Genomic DNA, 22,828 nt, shown 5'->3' on the forward strand with positions numbered 1-22,828 from the left:
ATTCTAACGACCTTTGTTAGCGAAGTGTGTGGTGCACCCTGTGTGTCTTTCTGGCTGAGTCCTTGTTCGCGTGACATTGCTCCACGTGTGCCAGAAGGCTGTTTGTAAGAGGAGAGCAGCCTGGAGAGTAAGGAGAGTAGACAGCAAGAGGCTGAGAGAAGCGGGAGCGACAGACAGAAGAAGGATGTGAAGAAATACAGTTGTCCTGACAGCTGCAGCGTAAGCGTGCAACGTACCATTCTCACGCCTGCCTCGTGCACGTTAAACACGTGAGACAAAAGAACCAGTGTGCTTAGAGGCCAAATCTCACACCCTTAACTTACTGGAAAATTGGACTTTATTTAGTAGAAGAGTAATTTAGCTGCTGTATTCTAAAAAGAAACCTGTTGCTTATGCAATGAATGTAGAAGCCAAATCTCTGCTTGAAAAATGCCATTTTCTAGCAATTTTTGGGGAGAAGCAACCCAGAGTCTCTGTGAACTCATGTTCTGTGGATAAATCGCGTTCTGGAACTCAGTCAGGCTGCTCTGCTGAGACTGCTCTGATACAGGCCCGTGATGACTGCTTTCCTCTGGAAGTTTCAGTTCAGTAACTCCTCCCCTTGTACTGACTTTATCTACAATATTTTACCCAGTGAAACTGAACGGACTTCTTGGATCATATAAAGATTTGAACTACGGTTTCTTTAACCCACATTTTCTGAAGAGGAAACATAAATCTTGCAAATCAGGAAGGTGTTGGTAGACCAGTTTTATCTACTGAGGCCTTTCATGTTTTTAATTGCCATGGGCCAGGCTGGCTTTCATTCCAAATAAACTGCTGAGCTCCTTTATGATAACAAATAGCTGGAACAATGCCATTCTTCAGCCTGAACGCGTCACCGCCCAATTCAATGACAAGTAAAAGGGTGCATGACTGAAGAGTCATGTTGTTTATGGACATCTGTCTGTCTGTGAAGGATAAGCAGAAAATGGCAAGAGAGGTGACAAAGAGTGGAGAGCAGAGGGAGATACCAAACACACCCTGAACAAGTTCTCAAAACTTGTTCTCTGAAAAAGCCCTTTTTTGAATGCTTTTGAGAATGTATTACAGAACATGCATGCATTTCATGCAATTAAAATTGTTTTTTATCACACTTTTAGGGTAGTATTCAGTTGCCTAAGCACAGGCATCTTGATCCATGTGAGAGAGCCCTAAGGTGCCTGAGATATCCACATGGTCCTGTGTGATCCACCGTGCAGTCCTGTGCAAAATCCAGTTACTGAAAATAGAGCCGATGTCTACGTGTGGGCATCTGGATTCCACTCCTAGCCACAAATACTTCATTAAACAATTATTCTCACTATTTTTAAGGAAGCTGAAACCCTGGCTAGGTCAGCTGCAAGTCCTTTCTTATAAATACTAAAACCTGCTAACATTTTCAATATTTAGTGTCACAAACTAGATCTGCGTGATAGCTGAACAACTCCCATTCACAAACTGAAGCATGTTTGGTTTGTCATAGCTAAGCCCAAGCCTCTTGCATCATCCGTTGTTCCCCGACCTGAATTTGTACAACTTAATTCTTCTTCCTCACTGTAGCGCTTTTCACCTGTCTTCATTTGACGTTGTCTTGTTGATTTCAGGCCATTTTTCCAAATTGTCAAACATATTTTAAATTTTAATCACGTCAAATGTCTCCTAGTCATCTTCCTAGCCTATATTTCCTCTTCACTTTCTCCTGCAGGCCTTTCTCTGCAAAGGGTTCTTCTGTCAACGCAGGCACATATACAAATAAGCTGTCTCTTCCCATTGAAGGAGAAGGCCTACAGGGATGGATGTGCCAGGGTGACAGTACATCTTTTCAGGTAAGTAATTGAGATTTTTACAAACTAATCTCATTCTGCATCGGAGGAGTGCATGCTCGGAAGCCCTACGAGGTTGCTACAAGAGATCACATACAGGAACTGTCCCTGGGTTCCTGAAGCATTCGCTGTAATAATACAATTTTCTGCGAAGCCCCTCGCCAAAATCCAGCGGTTCTGCCGCTCAGCGGGCTGGTGTCGTGCTCCCCAGAAGACCCTTTGCTGTCCCGCTGCGAGCGAAGGCACCCCAACCAACCAACTTAGCTCGGCTTTCCTTGTGGATGTCTGCATCCTGTCCACTGCATTTTCTCCTAGGCTGTGATATTACCCGGGACTGCACCCCGCCGATGGACCGCTCATCAGGCACTGAGCCCCGCGGGGCCGGGGACCGGCGGTGACACGGGGAGCCGAGCCCCGGCCCTGGCCAGGCTGGAAGGTAGCACCCCCAGAGCGGGGACGGGAAGGGGAGGGAGCCGCTGGCCGCCGGGCCGCGGCCGCCCCGCTGCCTCTGCCCGCCGAGCCGAGCCGAGCCGAGCCGAGCCGTGCCGTGCCGTGCCGTGCCGAGCCGAGCCGAGCCGTGCCGAGCTGAGCCGTGCCGTGCCGTGCCGTGCCGTGCCGTGCCGAGCCGAGCCGTGCCGTGCCGAGCCGAGCCGAGCCGAACCGAGCCGAGCCGAGCCGAGCCATTCCGGTGCCGCCCGGTGCGGCTGCCGGGCGCCGCCGGAGCTGTCCAGCCGCCCGCGCCTGTCTGCCCGCAGCTCCAGCCATCCCCGCCATGCGAGAGCGATGAGAGCAGCTCCTCCAGACGCAGCCCGGCAATGGAGGATGATTTATTCCAGCTGAGACAGCTGCCGTGAGTAGCACTGACAGGGAGCGGGGATGCGCAGGATTTCTTCTAAACGGGCTGCAGGGATATTGTGAATCCTGGTGATTTTTAAGGGAATTATTTCTAGAAAGTGTCTTAGGCCCCGGGAAGCAGGCCGTTTTCCTTGTATAGCTGCCTGGGATCAGCATCCTGGGGGCATGCAGGGATCCATTTGTTATATAAATTCACTCAATTTTTTATTTTTTGCATGAACTTGATGGTGGTAGAAATAAGGAGAGGTGGAATAAAACCGTGGAAGTGCCAGAAGATTTTTTGAGAGGAAACATTACTATTGCATTTGCAAGGTGGATTGCATCTGTAAATAACGTTGCGCTAGGGAAGGCATCTTCCTCGGCTTCCTCCTTCATGCCGCGAACTGATTGCAGATCAGAACCTTTTTTGCAAAGGTGTGTTTGCAGTGAGTAAAATCAATATTTGCTAACTGTATGTTTTGGAGAAGCAAACATTGCTGCACAAGGAAAATGCTGTTATTTCTGAGGAACTCCTTGCTGTTGGGATGTGGTTGCTGGATCTGTGCAAAGGTGATAAAAGCATTGCTGCCTTTTAACACCAGTATTTCCTTTCCTTTTCATGAATGCAAAATGTTTCCTTTAAAAACAGGTGCATTTCTCCTAATGCTCCATTATCAGGTGCTTTGAAACATATTCCTATTTATAAATCATTGACTCTGCAAGGCAGGGAATAAATGCTTAAAGTTGATTTTAAATATTAATGAGCTCATGTCAATGACAGAGCAAACTGTCCCATAACATTTCTAATAAGTTGGGGAAATGGACATGAACTCCAGTTATTTTCAAATACTTAGTTTGGATGCATTCAGCTTGTCAGTAAAAAGCATAAGGCGTGATTTCATTAGGCCATTTTTTCCTTTTTTTTTTTTTTTTTTAAAAGCAAAACACAGAAAAATGTTCTAAAGTACCTTTCAGTGTAGGTGTAATTAGACTTATTTGGTGCTGTGAGACCTTGCAAACCAATGCAGCTCTTTGAGATGTCTCAGCTGTGAAGAGTTTTGCAAGTGTGGAACAGTAAATATCACTGTGTGGTTTTTTCTTCATTTGTGTCAATTCGTTTCATAGGTTCCTAAGTGATTAACATATTTTTTTATTTCCTGTGATGAGGAATGTGGCCAGATAGCTCTCTACTCAGACTGCCATTGAAGTATTTACCATTTTCAGATCAGTCACTGCCTTTGTATAGCGTCTGGAACCATCATCTCCAAAATGGCCAGTTCTGAAAGTCTACTTCAACAGATATTACAAAATAAGAAACAGTAATACAGGGGGTTTGTGATCAGGTACTTTAAAGTCAGAAAAGTTTTTATTGGCATGTTTATTTTGCCCATGGTATACTGGAACACTGAACAGTTACCAGCATAGGTTGTATGAATGATTTTCATGGCGTAATGGCACTTTAGACCTCCTGAAATCTGGGGAAAAGGTGTCCATCTACTTCAATGAACTTTGCACCAGGCTTTGAGACTGCTGAAGTTATTGTAATAGTCCTCCTCTAAAAAACCAAAAATTTAAGTTTACTTCCTGTAGAGTTAAACCGGGTGCTTGTAAAGCTGTTGCAAATAAGATATGAATGGTACTTTGATATTAATTGCCCTTTGTAATAAAAATGTCATCTCATAGGCATACAAATTTCAGTGGTTTTTGTGCTGAGAGTATATATTTTGTAGGTCATATGAGGATTATATCTTCAGTGACGATTTTAACGCAAGAGTAATAATTACTTGTGTTTGTCCTATAGGGTCAGCAAAAGGAAATTCAAACCAAGGTAGTTGTACTGAGGTTAAAAAAACAATCAGATTAAGAGAATTTAAAATTGAGTTTCTCAATGGAACTAAATATGAACCTGAATTCAGACGAGTTTCATTGTTTTGTTTCTTTTCTTGTAACTGAGTGAAGGATCCTCTACATACATACGCCAAATCAGAATGTGAGATAAACCCTGGTTTCACTGCAGTGAATGTAGTTTTCTTGTTCATTTCAAAGAGGCCTGGGGTTTTGTTCTGTGTTCTTATGTTTAAGATCTTCAAATGTTGTCTTAGAAAACAGAATTTGTGACTCTGTTGTTTGTCTGCCAAGACAGAAAGGCCAGATAAAAGCTTTCCGTTTCCTGCTGCAGATGAGAGCATTACTAAAGTAGTACAAGGAATATTTGTCCCATACAGATCTTGGAATGCCCTGTTTACCTGAAAAAGTAATCCCAAAACATCTCAACAGCCTGCAAAGCAGGCCGTCCTAAAGATGAGTGATAACCTCACAAAACGGTCACTGTACTTCTCTCTCTCTCCAGGTTACTGCCAGTATATCATTAGTGAATATGTGCAATTCCCCAGATGGGATGTGGTCAGGGAAATAATATATATGCCAGGACTCTGAGAAAAAAAAATGTTTTATATCCCTCTGCTTTATGTTTCTACCACAGTGAAATCTTAAGGTGGACTGAATGGCTGGTCGTGGCCAGGACTCCCCTCTTTGTAAAAAACCCCATGGGTGACTGAGATGTTCATTCCGCCATCTTGTCCCCCATTGCACCAAAATCCATTTACAGGAGCTGTGTAGATTGCCCATCACTTTGCCCTTATATTAAGTATTGATTGTGTCATCAGCACTTGTAAGAGAAAATAAGAGTTGAGGTCTTGCCAAATATGAAAAATCTTTCAGATCACCTTTAGAAATGTCATACATGCATGTCAGTTTGCTGCAGCTGCAGTTGGCAAGGATGCTGATAGTTTAGTTTTGCTAACGCTTAAACCAGAGGATTAAACTGAAGTTCAAGAGGCTCTTTGCTAATCTTTATGGTAGAATTAAAATGTTCAGGTATTGGAAGTCAGAAGAGGTAGTAGCAAGACTAATTTAATCTATTCCCAAAAAACTACTTAACTGAAGTCCAAGAAATTGTCAGTTGCCAAGGTGAAAAAGTTACACTGATGTTGCGGTGAAGTGAAGGAAGCTTGAGGAATCTGTTACATTAAATATGGTAGATCTGTTTCAAGGTCTTTCTTTGGTCATGGCAAACTTAATTGATGGAAAAAGGACCCCCCTATATACATGAAGTGTTGCACAAAATCACTCTAACCAAAACGTCAAAGTTGTGTCAATTTAACAAAGCTCTCTTTTCATGTCTTATTCTCTCCATGGCCTTGCTGCAGAGGTTAGACGATTATCTCTCAGCTAGTGCCAGAAATTATATAAAATACAGGCAGCTGTGAGCATGACACTCATGTGGCAATCATCATCTCATATGCCAGGGCTGTCACTGGCAGGCAGGTACACTCTTCAGTCTTGACTTGAACTTAATGAAAAAAGAAGTATCCTTTGATTCACTTTCTTATTCTGTCCCACCTCATTACTGAAGAGATTCAAAAAATGCACAGATGAACCAAGTACTGGAAATCAAATAGTTTCTTAAAATACAGGTATTTAATTAATTACATAATATTACAGACTTCTGTTTAAGACAAGAGATGAAAGCAATCATATTTGTAGTCACAGAATCATCACCATAATGAACAAAATCAGTCAATTCATTGAATTATCTTATGAATCCTACTTGGACTAAGCAAAGTTAAAAAATCTGACAAATTTCAGGAGTTCTGCTTCTCTTAAGACACAAATCACTCTTATGAAAACAATGTGGAAAATTGAATTTGGGTTCTTCCTACAAGGACAAAGCACTTGAAATTCAATGACACAGCTATGTCTAATTCACAATACAAGTCTAGGCACACAAAACATGGTTATTGTTAAATATGTATTATTTCATCATATTTTTATAACCTGTATGTTTTTATAACTTTATAAGTTAGCACGATAACATCCTCTTTGTACAAAAATGATGATTATATCATATAGCAACGTACCTCTGCAGTTTTTCCAAAGCCAGTAGCAAACAACAGGATACCATTTGTAAAAGCAGATACAAATAAAAGTCAGAGCATTCTCTGTGAATGTGAAATGGAGGCAGGAGGGTGGGGAAAAACCTGGCTGCTGTTTGACTAAATAGGGCTTCAAGACTAACCAAACACAGCTTCGACCTGGGAAAAACCCACCGAAGTATTAATCCTTGTTTCTGTATTCTTAGGGTGGTCAAGTTTCGCCGCACTGGGGAAAGTTCAAGGTCAGATGAGGATGTCATTTCAGGAGAACATGAAATTCAGATTGAGGGTGTTCGGACAGAGCTAGAGCCTATTGAGCTAGAGGATGGAGCAGCAGTGCCAAAAGAATTTGCCAACCCAACTGATGGTGAGTAGGCTTCTTGTTTTCCTGTAAGGAGAAAGGTATGGCCTCTTCATTTCAGTTGTGTTGCAACTAGGCTGAATACATTGGGTTTAGAGAAGTTAAAGATCCCCTGATAAAAGAAGGAAACAATAACACAGGCAAATTATGTTACACCTGAAAATCATGATTCAGCTACTTTGTTCTCTGAGGGATGCTTTACGTGTTTGTTTTTATATTACCAGTAGTAGACCATTTTAAGGAGTTGTGTATCCAGTTGTCACCACCTGTTTCATACAGGAGGTTTGACTTAGTTTCCTTTAGAACTGATCAGTGCTCCTAAAACATCGCCAGTTTTACTGGAGCTGTTACACGTGGCTCACCTTCAAGGCTGAGCACGAAGCCTCTGCAGTGTTCCTGTCTCCTCCTTGCCTGGAGGACAAGAGGGACAGAATGAATGTACATCCCAGGCTCTGCTTTCTGCCTAGCAGAGAAGTGCTGACTGCCCTGAAGGCAACACCAATTGAGAAGACAGGAGAAGTGTTGTTTTTGTCTTAGCACAAGGCATACTAAAATTTTGTAGGATGACTGTTTTCCCAGGGACTTACTTATTAACATATTGATGCAATAGGAAGCCAGAATACCATGGAGTGAGCTCAGTGAGTTTCTCAAAAGACTCAGTGCATCGGTGCAAGTCTGCAGATATATGTAGAATTTCAGTTGGCACATTGCCCAAAAAAGTGCAAGTGATGCAACAATCCAATACGCTGAGCTTCAGCGCCATCACATCAAATGCCTGGGTTGAAGTCACAAATTGAGGTCTTATGACATCTCTGCTTGATTTTATCAGTGAGATTTTGTTTGGTTTCATTTTGGTTTCTGGTTTTGTCTTTTGCTTTGTGAGGATGTCCAACTCTTAGCTAGATAAAGCTTTGCTGTGGCGAATGTACTTTTTAAACTGCTGGAAGTGTTAAAACTTTGAGACTTGAATTGATTTAAACAACTTGAATATCAAAATGTATTTCTGTTGTATATTTCATTTTGCACTTGAGCAAAGGAATTTGAGATATCTCAGCTTCTTCAGATAGAACAAAATAATGAGGTCATGACAATGTGTGGGAAACAAGAACCATCAGCATTTTTAACAAAAGTATGTTTTAAGATACATGTGTCTTGGACAAATTCTTCATTCAAATAATTGTAGTTTGACTCTCCATGCAATAAAGTATTTTTCTGCACTTTCCGTCACTTGCATAGTATTGCTATGTGCTGTTGATCAGCTCATATACTTCTCACCAGAGGAAGCTGCAATTCAGTGGCTGGTGGAGTCAGTCCCAGGAGTAATAGGCTGAACATGTGATGGAGTCATTGGTGCTACACTGATTTACTTCTATGTGAATAAAATATTCTAGGAATATTTAGAATTATTTTGGCTTTAGGACAATTCCTGAAGAACATAGAGATTTTCCTGAGTAGGAACTGTAAAAAAGCTAAGTAGCTCTCTGTTACATATTTTAGATCTCAGTATATTACCCAGTTAATAAGTAATTGCATTGACAGAAAATGCTGTCTCAAGGGATGGCTCTTACTAGGAAAGGAATACACTTCCACACTAGAATTGTTTTCTTTCCAGATACTTTCATGGTGGAAGATGCGGTGGAAGCCATTGGATTTGGAAAGTTCCAGTGGAAGCTGTCTGTTATTACTGGATTAGCATGGGCAAGTAATTGTTATCAAGGTCAACTGCATGATCATCAGTTAGAGAATCTCAGTGATTTCAAATACTGTAGCCATTCTCTGTTGACAAAAAGTCTCCAAACAGATAATTGTACAGTAAAGAAGGAATTTTACTTGAAATTCTGAAATGACAGCTGAACTCAAACTTGTTATGTGGGGGTAATGAATAACATTGATTTCTCTGTCTCTGAAGTCTCTTATAAATCAGGGTTTGAAAAATCATTTTAATTGTCTACTTCAAATGCTTGTTTCAAATGGAAAGGGTACTAGGCTATTCCTACAGAAGCAGATCTCAGTTTTCATGCAGTGATTTTACCACATTCATCCCATTATCTACAATCTCTCATTTCTGTATTAGTCAGTATTATTGTAATCTCAGTTTCAGGTGAACAGCAATCCAGTACTTCTAGTTTTAACCTTGATATCAAGAACAGGAAGACAGGCTTTGTTTTCACTTTTCTACTGTTTCTGAAGCACTATATGTTACATCTACTGTGGGATATTTTAGGGTAATGATATCTGGAGCCTGTATTTACCAGCTATTGTCTACGTATGAGGTTACAATATGCCATGGTTTAGATCCTAAATCAGTAGTGGAATTTGGTCTACAGATGATCTATCAATACATTTGATACAAATCCAGAAGTAGTGTATAAGGGAGACAGGGAGTAAGTTACAAGGTAATAAACAGTTCTGACTGAATCTGTGGGTAAAGGAGTTGAAAACTCATCCCTGTAATATGCAATATGGAAGTGAATGAACCTGGATGACTGACCAGACAAGCCTCCTCGAAATCACCCACCGATAATCTTTGATTTGGCTCTTTGAATGCTCTCTGCCAGTGTTACTAAACATTATGACAATCAGAAATTAGTTTAAAAGTGCACCTGTTGCTTTTTTCTCTGCACTGTGTACATCCACCGTACCTTGCAAACATAGCTGTTTTGTTTCACCTACAGAGTGGGAATGGCACCAGGAGAAACAAGGTTCATTTCAAGAAGGTATATTATTGACGGCTATGTCAATCTAATTTTCAGGCAGTTATTTATCTGTGTTTCTTTTTTACCCTTCTAGATGGCAGATGCTATGGAAATGATGATTTTAAGTATCCTAGCTCCTCAGCTTCATTGTGAGTGGCGATTACCAAGCTGGCAGGTTGCATTGCTCACATCGGTAGGAAAAATAACTGACAGCTCCTGTATTCTGTAAGGTTTTTCCACTCATTGTTATTCAGACATTATGCTTTATGTCCCAAAGTTAAATCTGGTCATGGCCTTTGCAGATTGCCTTTGGCTTGGAAGAATATAGGAGTCTTTTTTAAAAGCCAGAGCTTGAAGAAATGAAACTCAGTGAGAACTGAGGAAATCGTGCAAGTTGCAGGTTCACAGTTTCATGTAATTTTCAGGAAATTATATGAATTGACTCAGACTCATCCTAAAATTCAAACCATTTGATTAATTGAGAAAAAGGATGGGTAAATTTTTACTATCTTTCTTGAAAATCTTTCTCTCCCACCACATTTAAGCTCGCTTGTACACAGACAGACTGGGAGCCGTGAGAGAGAGCAAGCAATCGCTTTTTGAGGTGGATCGTCCAGTGATCTTTGCAAGCAGAGCTCTTATAATACCACCTCTAAGTATGGTGCTGTGATGTTGGAAACACGCAATGCCTTTAGGGATAAGAAAACTAGTTTTGGGACCCTTCTCTCAGCATATACCACTGTTGTATGGCATGCACTTTAACTCCTACATTTCTTTTTCCTTTAGCTTTTGATGCCATTTGTGTTGTTGTGTAAATTGGTCAAAATGCTCAGCAGATTTAAATCAGTTAAGGTCATGTCCGTTCCCATACCTGAATACAGCCAGCCCAGCTGAAGGAGGGTCTTGTTCCTTCTTTCAGCTCAGTACAATTTTATTATTGGTGAGCAAAATCAGAAGGAGAAGGGGTCAGTGGACATGAGACAAAAGCTTTGACAAACAGAACTGCTTCTTACCCCACTTATTGCTTGAGTATGCACTTCTTTCTCAGACAAAATTCCTATGATTTTAATGCGCTGATGGGGGAAACATGCTTCGGTTTTGCCATTACCTTCATTGAGCAGGATTTCATTTCTCTCTCCATCTACAGAATAAACTATGCTTTTTGGTGTCACCTCTGAAAAGGGTACAATATATTTTCTTTGACACCTCAGTCTTTTTTCAGACTTTTCTAAAGTTGTAAGATCTAATTTTGTTTCCATTCAAATCTGAGACAACCTGCTGAGAATGGCAATAGCAGACTGGAGGTGAGCTGGCTGAGAAGTACTGCATCAGCGCTGGGCTCCTAGAACAGCTCTATCTTACAGACCTCAAGCAACACTGATCAGCTTTTACCCATGAATATGTCCATTGGAACTGGAGAACTCAGCATCTTCCAGGGCTGGACTCACAATGTGTGTAATAACAGAGTGCACATTCTAGTGTCAGACTGGTTTGTCACTGGATGGATCTTTTAATTGCAAAGCTGACTCGAGGGGTGCCTAGTTGCTTCCCCTCTCCAACCTGGGGACTTGCTCCTGTCTCCACTTGCCTGTCTCCTCAGTAATGCTAATGAAACTCTCAGTGGGGCCTTGCTGTGAAGCAGATGAAAGATTTTTTTGTGGGTTATGAAAACGCTTCAGCAAAAAAAAACCAACCCAGAAACAAGACAATGATTCCCCTTTAGTGGCAAATTGTGTTCTCCAGTAATTTCTTATAATTCATTTTCTTCCATTTATCAAAAGCTCAAAAATATTAAGCACTGGTCTAATTCAGTAATTCACAAAGTAGCAGGTAAGATAAGAGTGAGGTGATGACAAGTAGCCTGGCAGAGATTTGGTTTATTTATGTTGTGTTTAGATTCCTGACCTCAACAAAAGCAAGGCAACTACTGAAAATGGGCCCACCACTGGAAGAAGCTGACAGACCTTGGCTTGAACAGGCTGCTGACACTCATCCCCATTCCTGGGCAATAGCAAATTCCCTTTCAAGTCAATGGAAGTGAAGTTAGGCTAATGCTGAGTGACTTTTGAAAAATCCCACTGTATGAATAATTATCTTTAATAGTCTCTACTGCAAAGGAACTATGCCCAGAACACCTGGACATTTTGCTCTATTGTTAGACCCGAAATTTTCTAGTTTCACTGTGAAGTTGTGTTCTCTTGCTGTCATATGGAAATTTTCACTTGTCTTCTTGTTAAGGGGAAGATTTTTTTCTGGTGTTTCACAGGTGGTGTTTGTGGGAATGATGTCCAGCTCCACCCTCTGGGGAAACATTTCAGACCAGTATGGGAGAAAAACAGTAAGTCTTCAGCTCCTACTAGAATATATTCTAATATTTCTACAGTGTGGGTGTTTCAGTGCATGATGTTCACAAATGTCATAGTCCACATGTATGAAGCAGAATTAAGCAGAGCCAGAATTGGAGTTTGAAGCTCTACTTTACATTTTGTTACTTTGTGTCACAGCAGAGACTTTCTTTCCCTTGTACTTGTTTGTTAAATACAGGGCCTAAAAATCAGCGTGTTGTGGACACTCTATTATGGGATCCTCAGTGGTTTTGCACCAGTGTATAGCTGGATCTTGGTGCTGAGGGGCCTGGTGGGCTTTGGGATTGGAGGAGTGCCTCAGTCGTAAGTAAATATTCACAAGTCCAAACGTTCTCTTTTCTATTTATTTTTTAAAAAATGCTTGTGTCAAATTGAAGACATGCCTCTGTTCAGTTGTCCCCAACCCATTTTTTTCTAAGTATTTTGGAACTAATATGTTAAACTCTGAGAAGGCTTTGAAGATACCTAATACATCACTGAGGTGAATCAGATTTACAATGAATTCTACATGAACAAGCTGGGTTCCTAAATATAATATGTTATATGCCTTAAGTCCTTTTAAGCTTATTTCGTTCCCTCAGGTAAACCATGGTGAAAATGAGAAGCCCAAAGAGCCCACCTAGAATTGGGTAAAACACAACAGACAGCATTTTGTAGCTGTGCCTAAACACTGCGCTGCTAGATTGTATTGGCAGAGTCCATAAGGGACAACATAGTCTTGTTGCAAGATAGGTCGTGACCTAAACACTGGCATTTAGAGGTAGAGCTGAGCCCTGACTCCTGATTGTAAAACTGCAGATTATTGTTCAGTCAGAGCCTGAACTTTCACGTCTGAGCCTGAGTTGGAATTCCAAAACCACACAGCCCAAACCTGGAGCACTAAGGATATCTTGATGGCTCAGACACATTTCTAATAAGAAAGTAGCATCAGGGTATTTCTCTATTCCTGTGTCATTCCATTCACTGAAGAGAGGGATCTCTAAATTTTCCGCCTGGAATAAATAACTCTGCTCTAGGCTTTTAATTATAAATGTAAAGGGAACAGTATAGCCATTCTCTCTCTGTGTAGTCTTTTATCCTTATTAATAATTGATATTTTGCCCCATGGAGGTGCTATTTTGGAGTAGTTGGAGTCTAACTTTGATTGATGGCTCATAGACTTCTTCACAAGGCAAGTCAATATACTGTCTTTTCTATTGCCATTCCCAGATAAAAGATTCAGAGCTGAGATAGAACATCACAGTATTATTAATTTTCTTTTCCTGCTTTCCTGCCCAGCTTTAGAAGCTGCACAAAAGCGTAACGTGTATGTAAAACAGGAAAGTCCTTAGCCTGCTGTGTACTGACCAACGGTGAGGCAGTTTCTGCCATGCAGTTCCAACCGAGCGCGACTGGAATGAGGCAGGAGAACAACAAAGACAAAGCATCAGAGTTAATAATGCCTTGTACTGCAAACACATATTAACGATGTTCCACAGAGCCCCAGTGGAACAGCTACAGCACAGCTAGTGCCATTTTACAGAGGGGCGGATAATGCACAAAGGCTATGTGACTTAATGAGAGACAGAGAAGAGCAGGTTACAGAACTCAGAGTGGATTCCATTGCTGCTGAGTCTGTTTCTTGTTCTAACTATAATAGTGATTCCTTTGACAGAGGAGTAAATATGTAGGAAGCAGGAAAAGTAGCTTGTTTCTAATATCCGTAAGTAGGCTATGTAACTTTGGATATGAGTGGCTGAATTTCAGTGGAATGACATGGGTATCTTTATAATTGTCTATGCTATAATGGGTATGAGAGAGAGATCTTTATGAAAGGTGCTATTAAAAAGAAAGCATCCAGCAATAATAAATTAACTGACTATAGCAGATATCCCTCTATCTATACATGTTTAGGAGCTGCCCCTGAGAAGCTGTGGCCTCCTCTGGGAATTTTCTGTGAGATATTATCTAACGCTGAGTATGACTATTCATTCACAGTGCCAACATCCAGACTTGCAAAGATATGGAGTATTCTCTTTAAAAAACAGTTCTGTACAGCATTAATCAGCTCCTGTTTTCTGCTGCAATATATAGGAGATTGCTCTACATTTCATTACGTGATTTTACTTCCTTCTCCTCTTAATCACTGATTTAATATAATATTGTGTGCAACTTTGTACTTTGATTAACTGAGTTCTGGGAAGCTACTCAGAGATCAATCCACCATTTGTCAAGTTAGTAGGAGTTTTGTCACAAAAATCAAAGAAAGCTTAAGGAGTTTAGAGGCAGAAGCAGGATGAGTCAATGGAATGCAAACAGAGTAGGAGCAAAGAACGACGAGTCTTACCAGACAGTTTGAAGAATACTAGAGAGCCTTGACTGGCTGCTGGCCCATGCATTCATCCTCAGGAAATACTCACAGAGAAGCTGTACCATTACTCTTTGGCACAGTCATGAAACAAAGGCTCTGCAGAGTTAGATGATTTCTTTTTGAAGTCCCACAATAAAAGAATGCAAATTATTTTATACCAGTAACAGGATCAGACCTTGAAAGTATTCACCTCTTGGAGAAGTGAAATCTGGTAGAGTAGACTGATGTGAAATTCTCTGAGCCAGTTGTAAAGCCCTGATGAAATACTTTACCCAGCAAGAGTTTGTGTTGAATGCTGATGGACCACACTGAAAATAACAAGCCTAATGCCTGTCCCAGACTGGAGCAGGGTTGTGAAAACATATGCATCAACAACTGCTACATTTAGCTAACAATTATAAGGTTACTAAATCACACGAGCAGAGCAAATTCTGTCCTCCATTGCAATGGTGAACTAAAGGGGTTTCGTTCTGATGTAGAAAGGGGAGTCTGAACCAGTGTCCACAGTCTTGCTGACTCTGACGGCTAGGAAGGGTTTTGCATTACTACTGTGGGTTTGGCAATTTTAATAAAAGGCAAACAAAATGTTTGAACCTCTCTCGTTGTGCTAACGTGGCATTTTTCTCAATGTGCTAACATGACGTTTTTCTCAATGTTCACTCTCTACAGGGTAACCTTATATGCTGAATTCCTTCCAATGAAAGCCAGAGCAAAATGCATTTTATTAATAGAGGTGAGCAGTGTAGCTATGCATACTGGTCCCTAGAGGGGCAAATTCTGCTGTTGGTTACATCCATTCAATCCTACTGACTAGAAATCTCACACATAGCTGCAGTCAAATCTTGATTGTCCCAATTAGTGTGGAGCTGAGGTTACCCCCATACAGTAGTCCAAAAGCAGCATAAAGCATTAATGTAACACTCCACTCTTTTTGTTGAGTCTGCCTTTTTGCAAATTAACTTGCATCCAGTGCTGCATAAGTTACTGCTGTTAGCGCAAGGGGGGGCATTTGGGTGTCACCTAGTTTCATGGTGAAATTAATCTACAGCTCAGTAATGGATAGAGGAGAATGGACTGTTCAGCAAATGCAGGGCTAAATTCAGCTCCTCATATTTGATCCAAATGTATTAAAGTCACAGAGAGCAGAATTTTTCCCTATAAATACTTTAAGGCAGAATTTGCAGCCCTTTAATGGATGGTTGAAGGGTTAGAGAACAGTACTATTACTTGTCTGCATCAGTCTGTTTGGAAGGAGCATCCTTGTGGAAAACCTCACCATATTGAAACAGCTTCTTAATGCAAAACCGCTCATCTAAGATATCTGCTGGCTAGTCCTACCTTCAGTTGATTAATCTTTCATAAATAGAGTTCAGTAGATGAATTACTCCTTTCTGTGTCACTTTTGTTCTGCCACAGTTTGGCTGCCTCTGAGCAAGCCTGGGTTAGAAATACATTCTGAGTGTTAAATAATGAGCTAAGTGGCTTCACAATCTAAAGGAGAATAATCCTGCATGGGTAGGATATTTCCTACCCATGGGCAAGAGGCTGCCAGCTCCATTATTTGCTAAGAAGGTATCAGTTCCTTCGTTCATCTACAGGCCTAACTCTGGCTTTGGTAGCTTGGTTTTGGTAAGGAAAACAAATACCATAAATCTCATGGTGGTAGCTGGGAATAATACTCATAGACAGATACATTAATAGCCATTTTGCTTAAGAAACACCATGTGATGAGTCTATTCCTTATGAGAAACTACCTACAGTTAAACATGAGTGTCTAGAGAAAGTCAATACTAGGTTTTCAGAAATGAGCATTTTAGCTTCTGCAACATTTAAACAAATCCCCTTAAAATGTCTGGACTCTGTTTCCATACAGTGGTGCATATTTGAAATGTCTCTGGCATTTCTCTCTCCAGCTGTCCCTAGAGAGCACATCTTGGAATGTTACAAAGAAGGAGGCCTTAAGAGCACTCTTATTCTCATTTGTGACTATTTCTTTTCCCTTTGGCAGGTCTTTTGGGCCATTGGGACTGTGTTTGAAGTCCTTCTAGCAGTGTTGGTGATGCCTACTCTTGGCTGGCGGTGGCTTCTCATTCTTTCTGCCCTCCCACTTCTGCTCTTCGCTGTCCTATGTTTTGTAGGTATTCTTTCAAAGGCAAATGTTTGTTCCATCAATCTACCACTTCTCTACCTGATTCTGTAACCTGACTGAAGGAAATCGTGACAGTTTTGAGCTCTCTGTTGGTGTCTTCTTTGAAACTTCTGAAATAATGACAAAAATACTGTTGTTTCAACAGGGTGCTAGTAAAAACATTCCAGTGAGAGCTGTGTTTATGTGACTGTAATTGCTGGAGGACAATGGTGGGCTGGAATTTTGTGAAACCAAATCAGGCCTGGAAACCTCTCCAGTTTAATGACTTTGCTTCAACCAAGCTCAGTGGAATCAACATTTTATTAAAAGCTGTTGCTATTTCCCTGATTGCTCTTTAGATTTCTAAATTATTTTGTCAAAATCATAACTTTTATAATTACTGTCCACTTAAAAAATCCACCCAAATCAGGGGTAAAATCTGCATAGTACAGGTCAGATTCTAAAATAAGCTGTATATGAGTTAAACCTGAGCTTCAGTGCACTATTAGATAATATATTTGCCAATCACTCAGTCTTCTCAAAGGCATATGTCCTTGTCAGGTTGTTTAGCAGCTCATATTATTCCTTAGTCACTAACATTGTTTTTCATAAATACCTCCAGTTATACAGGCGCTAACATGCTTGTTTTTAAAAGGAGCTTAAAAATGCAAATTTTGGAATGCCTAGAGCATCTTGTTATCTGCCCTGGATGCTTTGCCTTTCCTACTGTATAACGTAAAGAACCTGCAAAAATGCCTAATGTTTCTCAACAATAAAACCAAGGTAACAGAAGGGAAAGATTTTAGACTGGAGTTCTGACTTTACAGCGAAAGTGGGGTTTTGCATTTTCTTAAAGCCTAATGAGCAGTTTGACATTTGGCAGAAAGATGGTTCTCTGAACTGGTAAAGATTAGTTCTGGAATCCTTTCTTATGTGAGTAGTCTGCTGGAATCACTGAGATTTCCCACTATAAGCCCACAAAGAATATCCCCAGTTTGTTTATTCCTGTGTTTCTGACATCATTGTGCATGTGCTCTGCTTTGCTCTCTTAGTGGCTGCCAGAAAGTGCCAGGTATGATGTATTATCTGGAAATCAAGAAAAAGCAATTGCCACTTTAAAGCGGATAGCAACGGAAAATGGAGCTCCAATGCCTTTAGGAAAATTAATTATTTCCAGACAGGTATGTACAGGTAACAGACACATTAATAACGTGGGATACAATGAAACTGTGCTACATTGTTATGTATTTTTATAAGCAAATAATCAATGTTAAGTTTAATTTTAATGTCTCAACCAGTAATAAAAAAATGAGAGATGATTATATATGCCTCTTTCACAGTGAGGAAGAGTTAGTTTCTCATTTTTATTTGCATGAAAATCCTGAAAGTGAAAAGGACATTTAAAGTGGGCATTAATGTTATTTAACCTCACTCTAAGACCCTATTATTAAAGAAAAATCAAACCTTGAGGCTACCGAAGAACTCAGATCAGAATTCCCAGATCTGAACTCATGAGACAAGATGGGATTTGACTCTTTAGCCGTACCTCATTTTTAATCTAATCCTGATTTTCTGGAGAGGGAAAGCTGCAAGCTCCTCTTCAGTCCTAATGCATGGAGTAATTCAGGCTGTTACTTCTGAGCTGCATATTACTGTATGAATTGCATTGGATTTTTTTTCATTTCAGCTTTATATGGCAAACTTTTCAACGCCCCTGTCAACATATAAAGCAGCTCTGCATTTACAGAACAAAGAGCAGACTTTTATAAGAAAAGAAAGTTACAAAGTTAGCCAGCAAGGAAGGACAGCAGAGGGAGACCTGTAGATTTGAACAATAGCAAAATTGTAAAGCTAGGCAGGAGCGTGTTGGTAATGACAGTGTCTTACTAATCAGAGATGGAGGTTTGATTTTCTAAGGTCTGGATCAGTAAGGATTTGAGCTCTTGTGCATTTCACAAATGCTTGGTTCAGTCACGGTAATTTTGATGGGCTGTGCAGAACCGTTCTCCAAGTTTTGGATGGTTTTGTTTTCAGGGTGGGGTGGGAAAGTACTTTTCCTTAACCACAAGTTTGTGGGCTGAGCCCTCCACTCCTTCTCTCTCTAAGAACTACGCAGTTTAAAAGGGGTCGGCTTGCAGGAGGGCTGCTTGTAGTTCCTCAGTACCTTACCCTAGATCAGAAGCCCCGAGGGGCTGCTCTAATTTACGGGAGCTGGCTGTGGGCCACATGAATCATATGCCACCTGTGGATTGGCAAAGTTCTGCTCTACCTCTTTCCATCCCCACCTTGTTCTGACAGATCCTCACCTTCCATGTGGAGGAGTAGCGTGCCCTGTACACGAACTGTTTTTGATATTGTTATGCTCCTAGAGAATTCCCCTTGGCAGAGGAATTCTTTACTTGGCTCCCAGCTCCAGTGTGGCTCTTACAACCTGAAAAGCCCTCAGCCGAAACCAAACAGTCATTCTGAGATATAGTACAGAGTACTGTGTATTGTATCCATCCCTTGCCACTCTGCATCCTCCAGTCCAGGACCAGTGAGTGCCCTGATGATCTGACTTCTGCTTGTTTTCAACAGGAAGACCGAGGAAAAATGAGGGACCTTTTTACACCCCATTTTAGATGGACCACATTGTTACTCTGGTTTATATGGTAAGAGAAAATATAAATGGCTCAGTGCCAGCACAATTCTAAATGGTTTTTGATGGAGGTATTTTACAGTATCACTAAAATACAGCAACTTCCTCCTCAAAAAAACCCCAATCTGTATTGATCTGTAATTTATTAAACCACCCAATCACTAGCATGCTCAATCTAATTGCCCTTTCATTTTCTAAATGCCGATAGGAAATAGCTTTGAGGTAGCACTTAGTGGAAGTCCTCACACAGTGGGTTCAATTTTGATTCATGTTGTTTACTATAGGTTTGACCAGCTGAGACTTCCTCTCTCATTTTCTTCCTTGCAGGTTTTCCAATGCTTTTTCATATTATGGGTTAGTTTTATTAACTACAGAGTTCTTCCAAGCAGGAGATGTCTGCAGCAGTGAGTACTAGTCCATCTTTTCTTTTTAAATATACCTTGTTAAGTGGTGGAATATCTTTTATTAGATCACCTTCTGCTGTTAGTTTGGAAAGGACTGTGGCTGCCAGCCTGAATTTTAAGGCATCCACTTAAAGGGTCACTTATTTTAAACATTTTGATAGACTGTTCCTTGTCTCCTGTACAATGCAGAGATGTCCTGCAGTGTCTCTGAGCCCAAAATGTAAAACAGCAAGGCAACCTTCAAGGGAGACCTGTTAGAAAAAGTATCTGTTCTTCTGGAGAAAAAAGTGATTGAATAGATGTAAGTTTCCAGATCTGACAGGCCTAATTAGTTCTGAGATAGAAATAACTGCCGCTGCTGTGGAGCTCCCAGGTTCTCAAGTTGTGAAGACCTGCTGAGAAAAAAGATAATGGTGGGAAACCATCGCCCTTTTTGTTGCAGATTTTTGTGAAGAAAAAAAAAAAAAAGTGCTTTGACTGCATTAGAAGAGGTTTGAAAAGTTTGATTCCCCAGGGGAGGCATGATTGTATTCAGCACACTTGTAATTAGTGAAAACTGTCTGATAGTTGGAAAGTTATAGAAAGAAGGATGGGTAGTATTGGGAGAAGACACAGATCCCAAGCTTGTACAACAGTGTATTAGCTATTTGAGAGGTCTAACTCTGGTTAGCCTCCACAAAGGAGCATGCATGCTTTAAAAATACTTGTTTTCACAAAGACATGGTATTATTCTGTCTTCTCAAAGTATAGATTGGTATCCCAATTTATGTAGGGAGAAACTGAATTATTGGTGTTAATTCTGTTCACTGTCATGAGCCCTGGACTGAAAACTAACTAAGCCTGTACAGCTGATAAGGAAGCATAAGTTGTCATTCTGATAGTGATGGTTGCACAGGTAAGACATCTTGCCACAAATAAGATTATAAACTGTTCAGTTTCAGCTGTATCTTCCAGGTGGAACATACCTGCTGTGCAGCAGGGTCTTTTCAGTACATCCCTTCTATCAATTTCAGCAGTAAGAGTGATAAAGACATAGCAGAAGTAAAGGAAGGTAAGCAGAGAAGAGATTACTTAAAACATATTAAATGTTTGTTTTTTTCTTTTTTCTCCCACAGTATCCAGTAGAAGGAAAGAAGTTAAAGCAAAGTGCAGCCTGACCTGTGAGTATCTGACAGAGGAAGACTACACGGATCTGCTCTGGACAACCCTGTCAGAATTCCCTGGTAAGTGGCAATAAGAAGCACCAGTTCTTCACTGCCAGTGGCTCAGTGTGATTGGAATGGGCTCTGGTACAAGCAATGAAATGGGCTCTTCTGTCTGGCCTAATGCCCATGTATTTCCCACAGCACTGGAGCTCCTTGCTTGGACTACTTGACATATGCAGTGCACGCAGTAGCTGTAGCTCTCCTCACTGCCCATGTGATCACTACAGATAAAATCACTAGTAATTGCTTTGTGAAGCTATAATGGTCCATCTAACTATGGATTCTATCCAAGCACCATATTAGGCATTCAGAGGAAGAGTAACAATTAAATCAAAGGGGCAGAATCACTTGAACTTTTACCCATAAATGACTTTCCAGAACTATTTTAAAAGGATCGTGGGTGTAGTGAATCAATGGAGAACTTGCTTCCTAAAGCCCTGTGTCCAGCCTCAGTCATGATTTTCAGTCAATTTCAGTGAATTTCAATGAACAGTTTGGCACAGGACAAGCAAGATAGTATGCAATAGCCAATGTTTCTTCAGATGTAGAAGATGATCTCTCAGTATTAATCTGTTTGAAATAATACTGTGAGGCAGTGGTCAAGTTGTTTTCACTGTTCTAGATTATAGTTTCAGGGACAAATGATCAAAGAGAAGCCATTTAATAGGTGAAAAGTTGTAAGTCTATGACTGGTAAATATGCATAGTCCCTGCCTAATGGGAGGACTGTCCTGCATAACAGTCATTCTGGGGAGGATGTCAGTGTACAGTAGACAGAAAAGAGAATGTGTACCCTTGGACTGATGCTATAGCTGAAAGGACTGATTTGATCCTGAGACATGCTAAGGTAGGAGTAAGAAATACTAACAGGGATACCTCTGAATATGACACTGGCAACTCAGATGCTTGAATAAATCCCCACACTTGCTGTACGTCCGCTTTTTAAAAGGATCTGGAAAAATTGCATAAGAGAGAATACTTAACATTGTGAGACTTACAGAGCTTGATCTATTTCCTTTATCAAAGAGCAGGTGAGAAATAATTTGATGGCAGCATATAAATAACACAATGGAAAGAAAATACTAAGTTCTGAAGAGCCCTTTAGCAGTAGGAAGATTAGCAGGGAACGATGGTCAGAAGTTGAACAAAAGATATTCCAATGAGACATAAGGCAGGCATTTTTAGCATTCACGTTGGTAACAACTGCAATAATCAATGGTTAACGTGTCAGAGTTGATGGCTCACTCCTACGTCAGCATGTAGCCCCTGAGTGTGTGGGCATGTGGATGTGTGGACCAGTGGGGCTGTGAACATGGAACAAAACTCACCAGCTGGGACACAGAGCTTCTGTTTTCATGTGGCACCAACGGCTGGGGCAATCCATTCTACACCTCTGCCTGATGCCTCTGCCAGCAAAGTATTTTGACGAAAGAGATAACAACATTTCAAATCTAAATAACCCAGTCTATGTTAAAAGCCAGCTGCTGCACCCTCCACCTTTGATCAATTCCCAACAGTCAACTTGTCTCCTTCTACAGGTGTGTTAGTAACACTATGGATTATTGATCGGATAGGCCGCAAGAAAACCATGGCCCTGTCCTTTTTTGTCTTCTCGTTTTGCAGTCTTCTGCTGTTTCTTTGCGTTGGAAGGTAAGTAAAACACAGTGAACAACTGGTATATCCGATTCATCCATGTTCTCTCTTGATTATGGCAGGAGAACTGGAAGTGGTGGTTTGAAAAGCCATGAGATGGTCACGCTCAACTGGAGAAAGAATTAAGGATGGTGTTAGGTTTTCTCACCAGAGTTTGGAAGGAAACTAAAAGAAGCAGGAGAGGAGAAATCCTTCACTATAATCTTGCAGACAGAACAATCCAAAGGGGAAAATAAGAGCGTATGTCTGAGTAGGAGGTAACCACTGGACAATTTTAAAATCAGATCTGATGTCATGAGCCTCAGTAGCTGGTTCATGTACTGCTCTCTGCCATTCATTACCTATGTTTCCCCCGGCTGACTGTACCAGGGCAGTGCTTCACAACCAAGCCCAGCCTCTGCCTCGCATTCAGCTG

At 40.8% G+C, this 22,828-nt stretch overlaps 1 protein-coding gene across 2 annotated transcripts in view; it reads left to right on the forward strand.

Moving 5' to 3' along the window:
* The window catches only part of SVOP (SV2 related protein), a 243,850-nt gene that overhangs the window by 215,057 nt on the left and 5,965 nt on the right, over positions 1-22,828 (forward strand). The window contains exons 1-15 of one of the 2 annotated variants that reach the window (XM_075515767.1): positions 965-982; positions 1,727-1,847; positions 2,160-2,694; positions 6,820-6,980; positions 8,587-8,672; positions 9,765-9,863; positions 11,937-12,008; positions 12,215-12,339; positions 15,056-15,119; positions 16,395-16,520; positions 17,567-17,695; positions 19,092-19,165; positions 19,480-19,556; positions 20,672-20,779; positions 22,299-22,410. In XM_075515767.1, the coding sequence (XP_075371882.1) occupies positions 2,660-2,694; positions 6,820-6,980; positions 8,587-8,672; positions 9,765-9,863; positions 11,937-12,008; positions 12,215-12,339; positions 15,056-15,119; positions 16,395-16,520; positions 17,567-17,695; positions 19,092-19,165; positions 19,480-19,556; positions 20,672-20,779; positions 22,299-22,410 (1,268 nt within the window). In that variant the 5' untranslated portion in view covers positions 965-982; positions 1,727-1,847; positions 2,160-2,659. Of the gene's footprint in view, positions 1-964; positions 983-1,726; positions 1,848-2,159; positions 2,695-6,819; positions 6,981-8,586; positions 8,673-9,764; positions 9,864-11,936; positions 12,009-12,214; positions 12,340-15,055; positions 15,120-16,394; positions 16,521-17,566; positions 17,696-19,091; positions 19,166-19,479; positions 19,557-20,671; positions 20,780-22,298; positions 22,411-22,828 lie in introns of those variants that run through there. The other variant, XM_075515768.1, reaches the window with a different exon arrangement.

This window comes from Mycteria americana, chromosome 13 (genome assembly GCF_035582795.1).
Source record: "Mycteria americana isolate JAX WOST 10 ecotype Jacksonville Zoo and Gardens chromosome 13, USCA_MyAme_1.0, whole genome shotgun sequence".
Taxonomy (NCBI): domain Eukaryota; kingdom Metazoa; phylum Chordata; class Aves; order Ciconiiformes; family Ciconiidae; genus Mycteria; species Mycteria americana.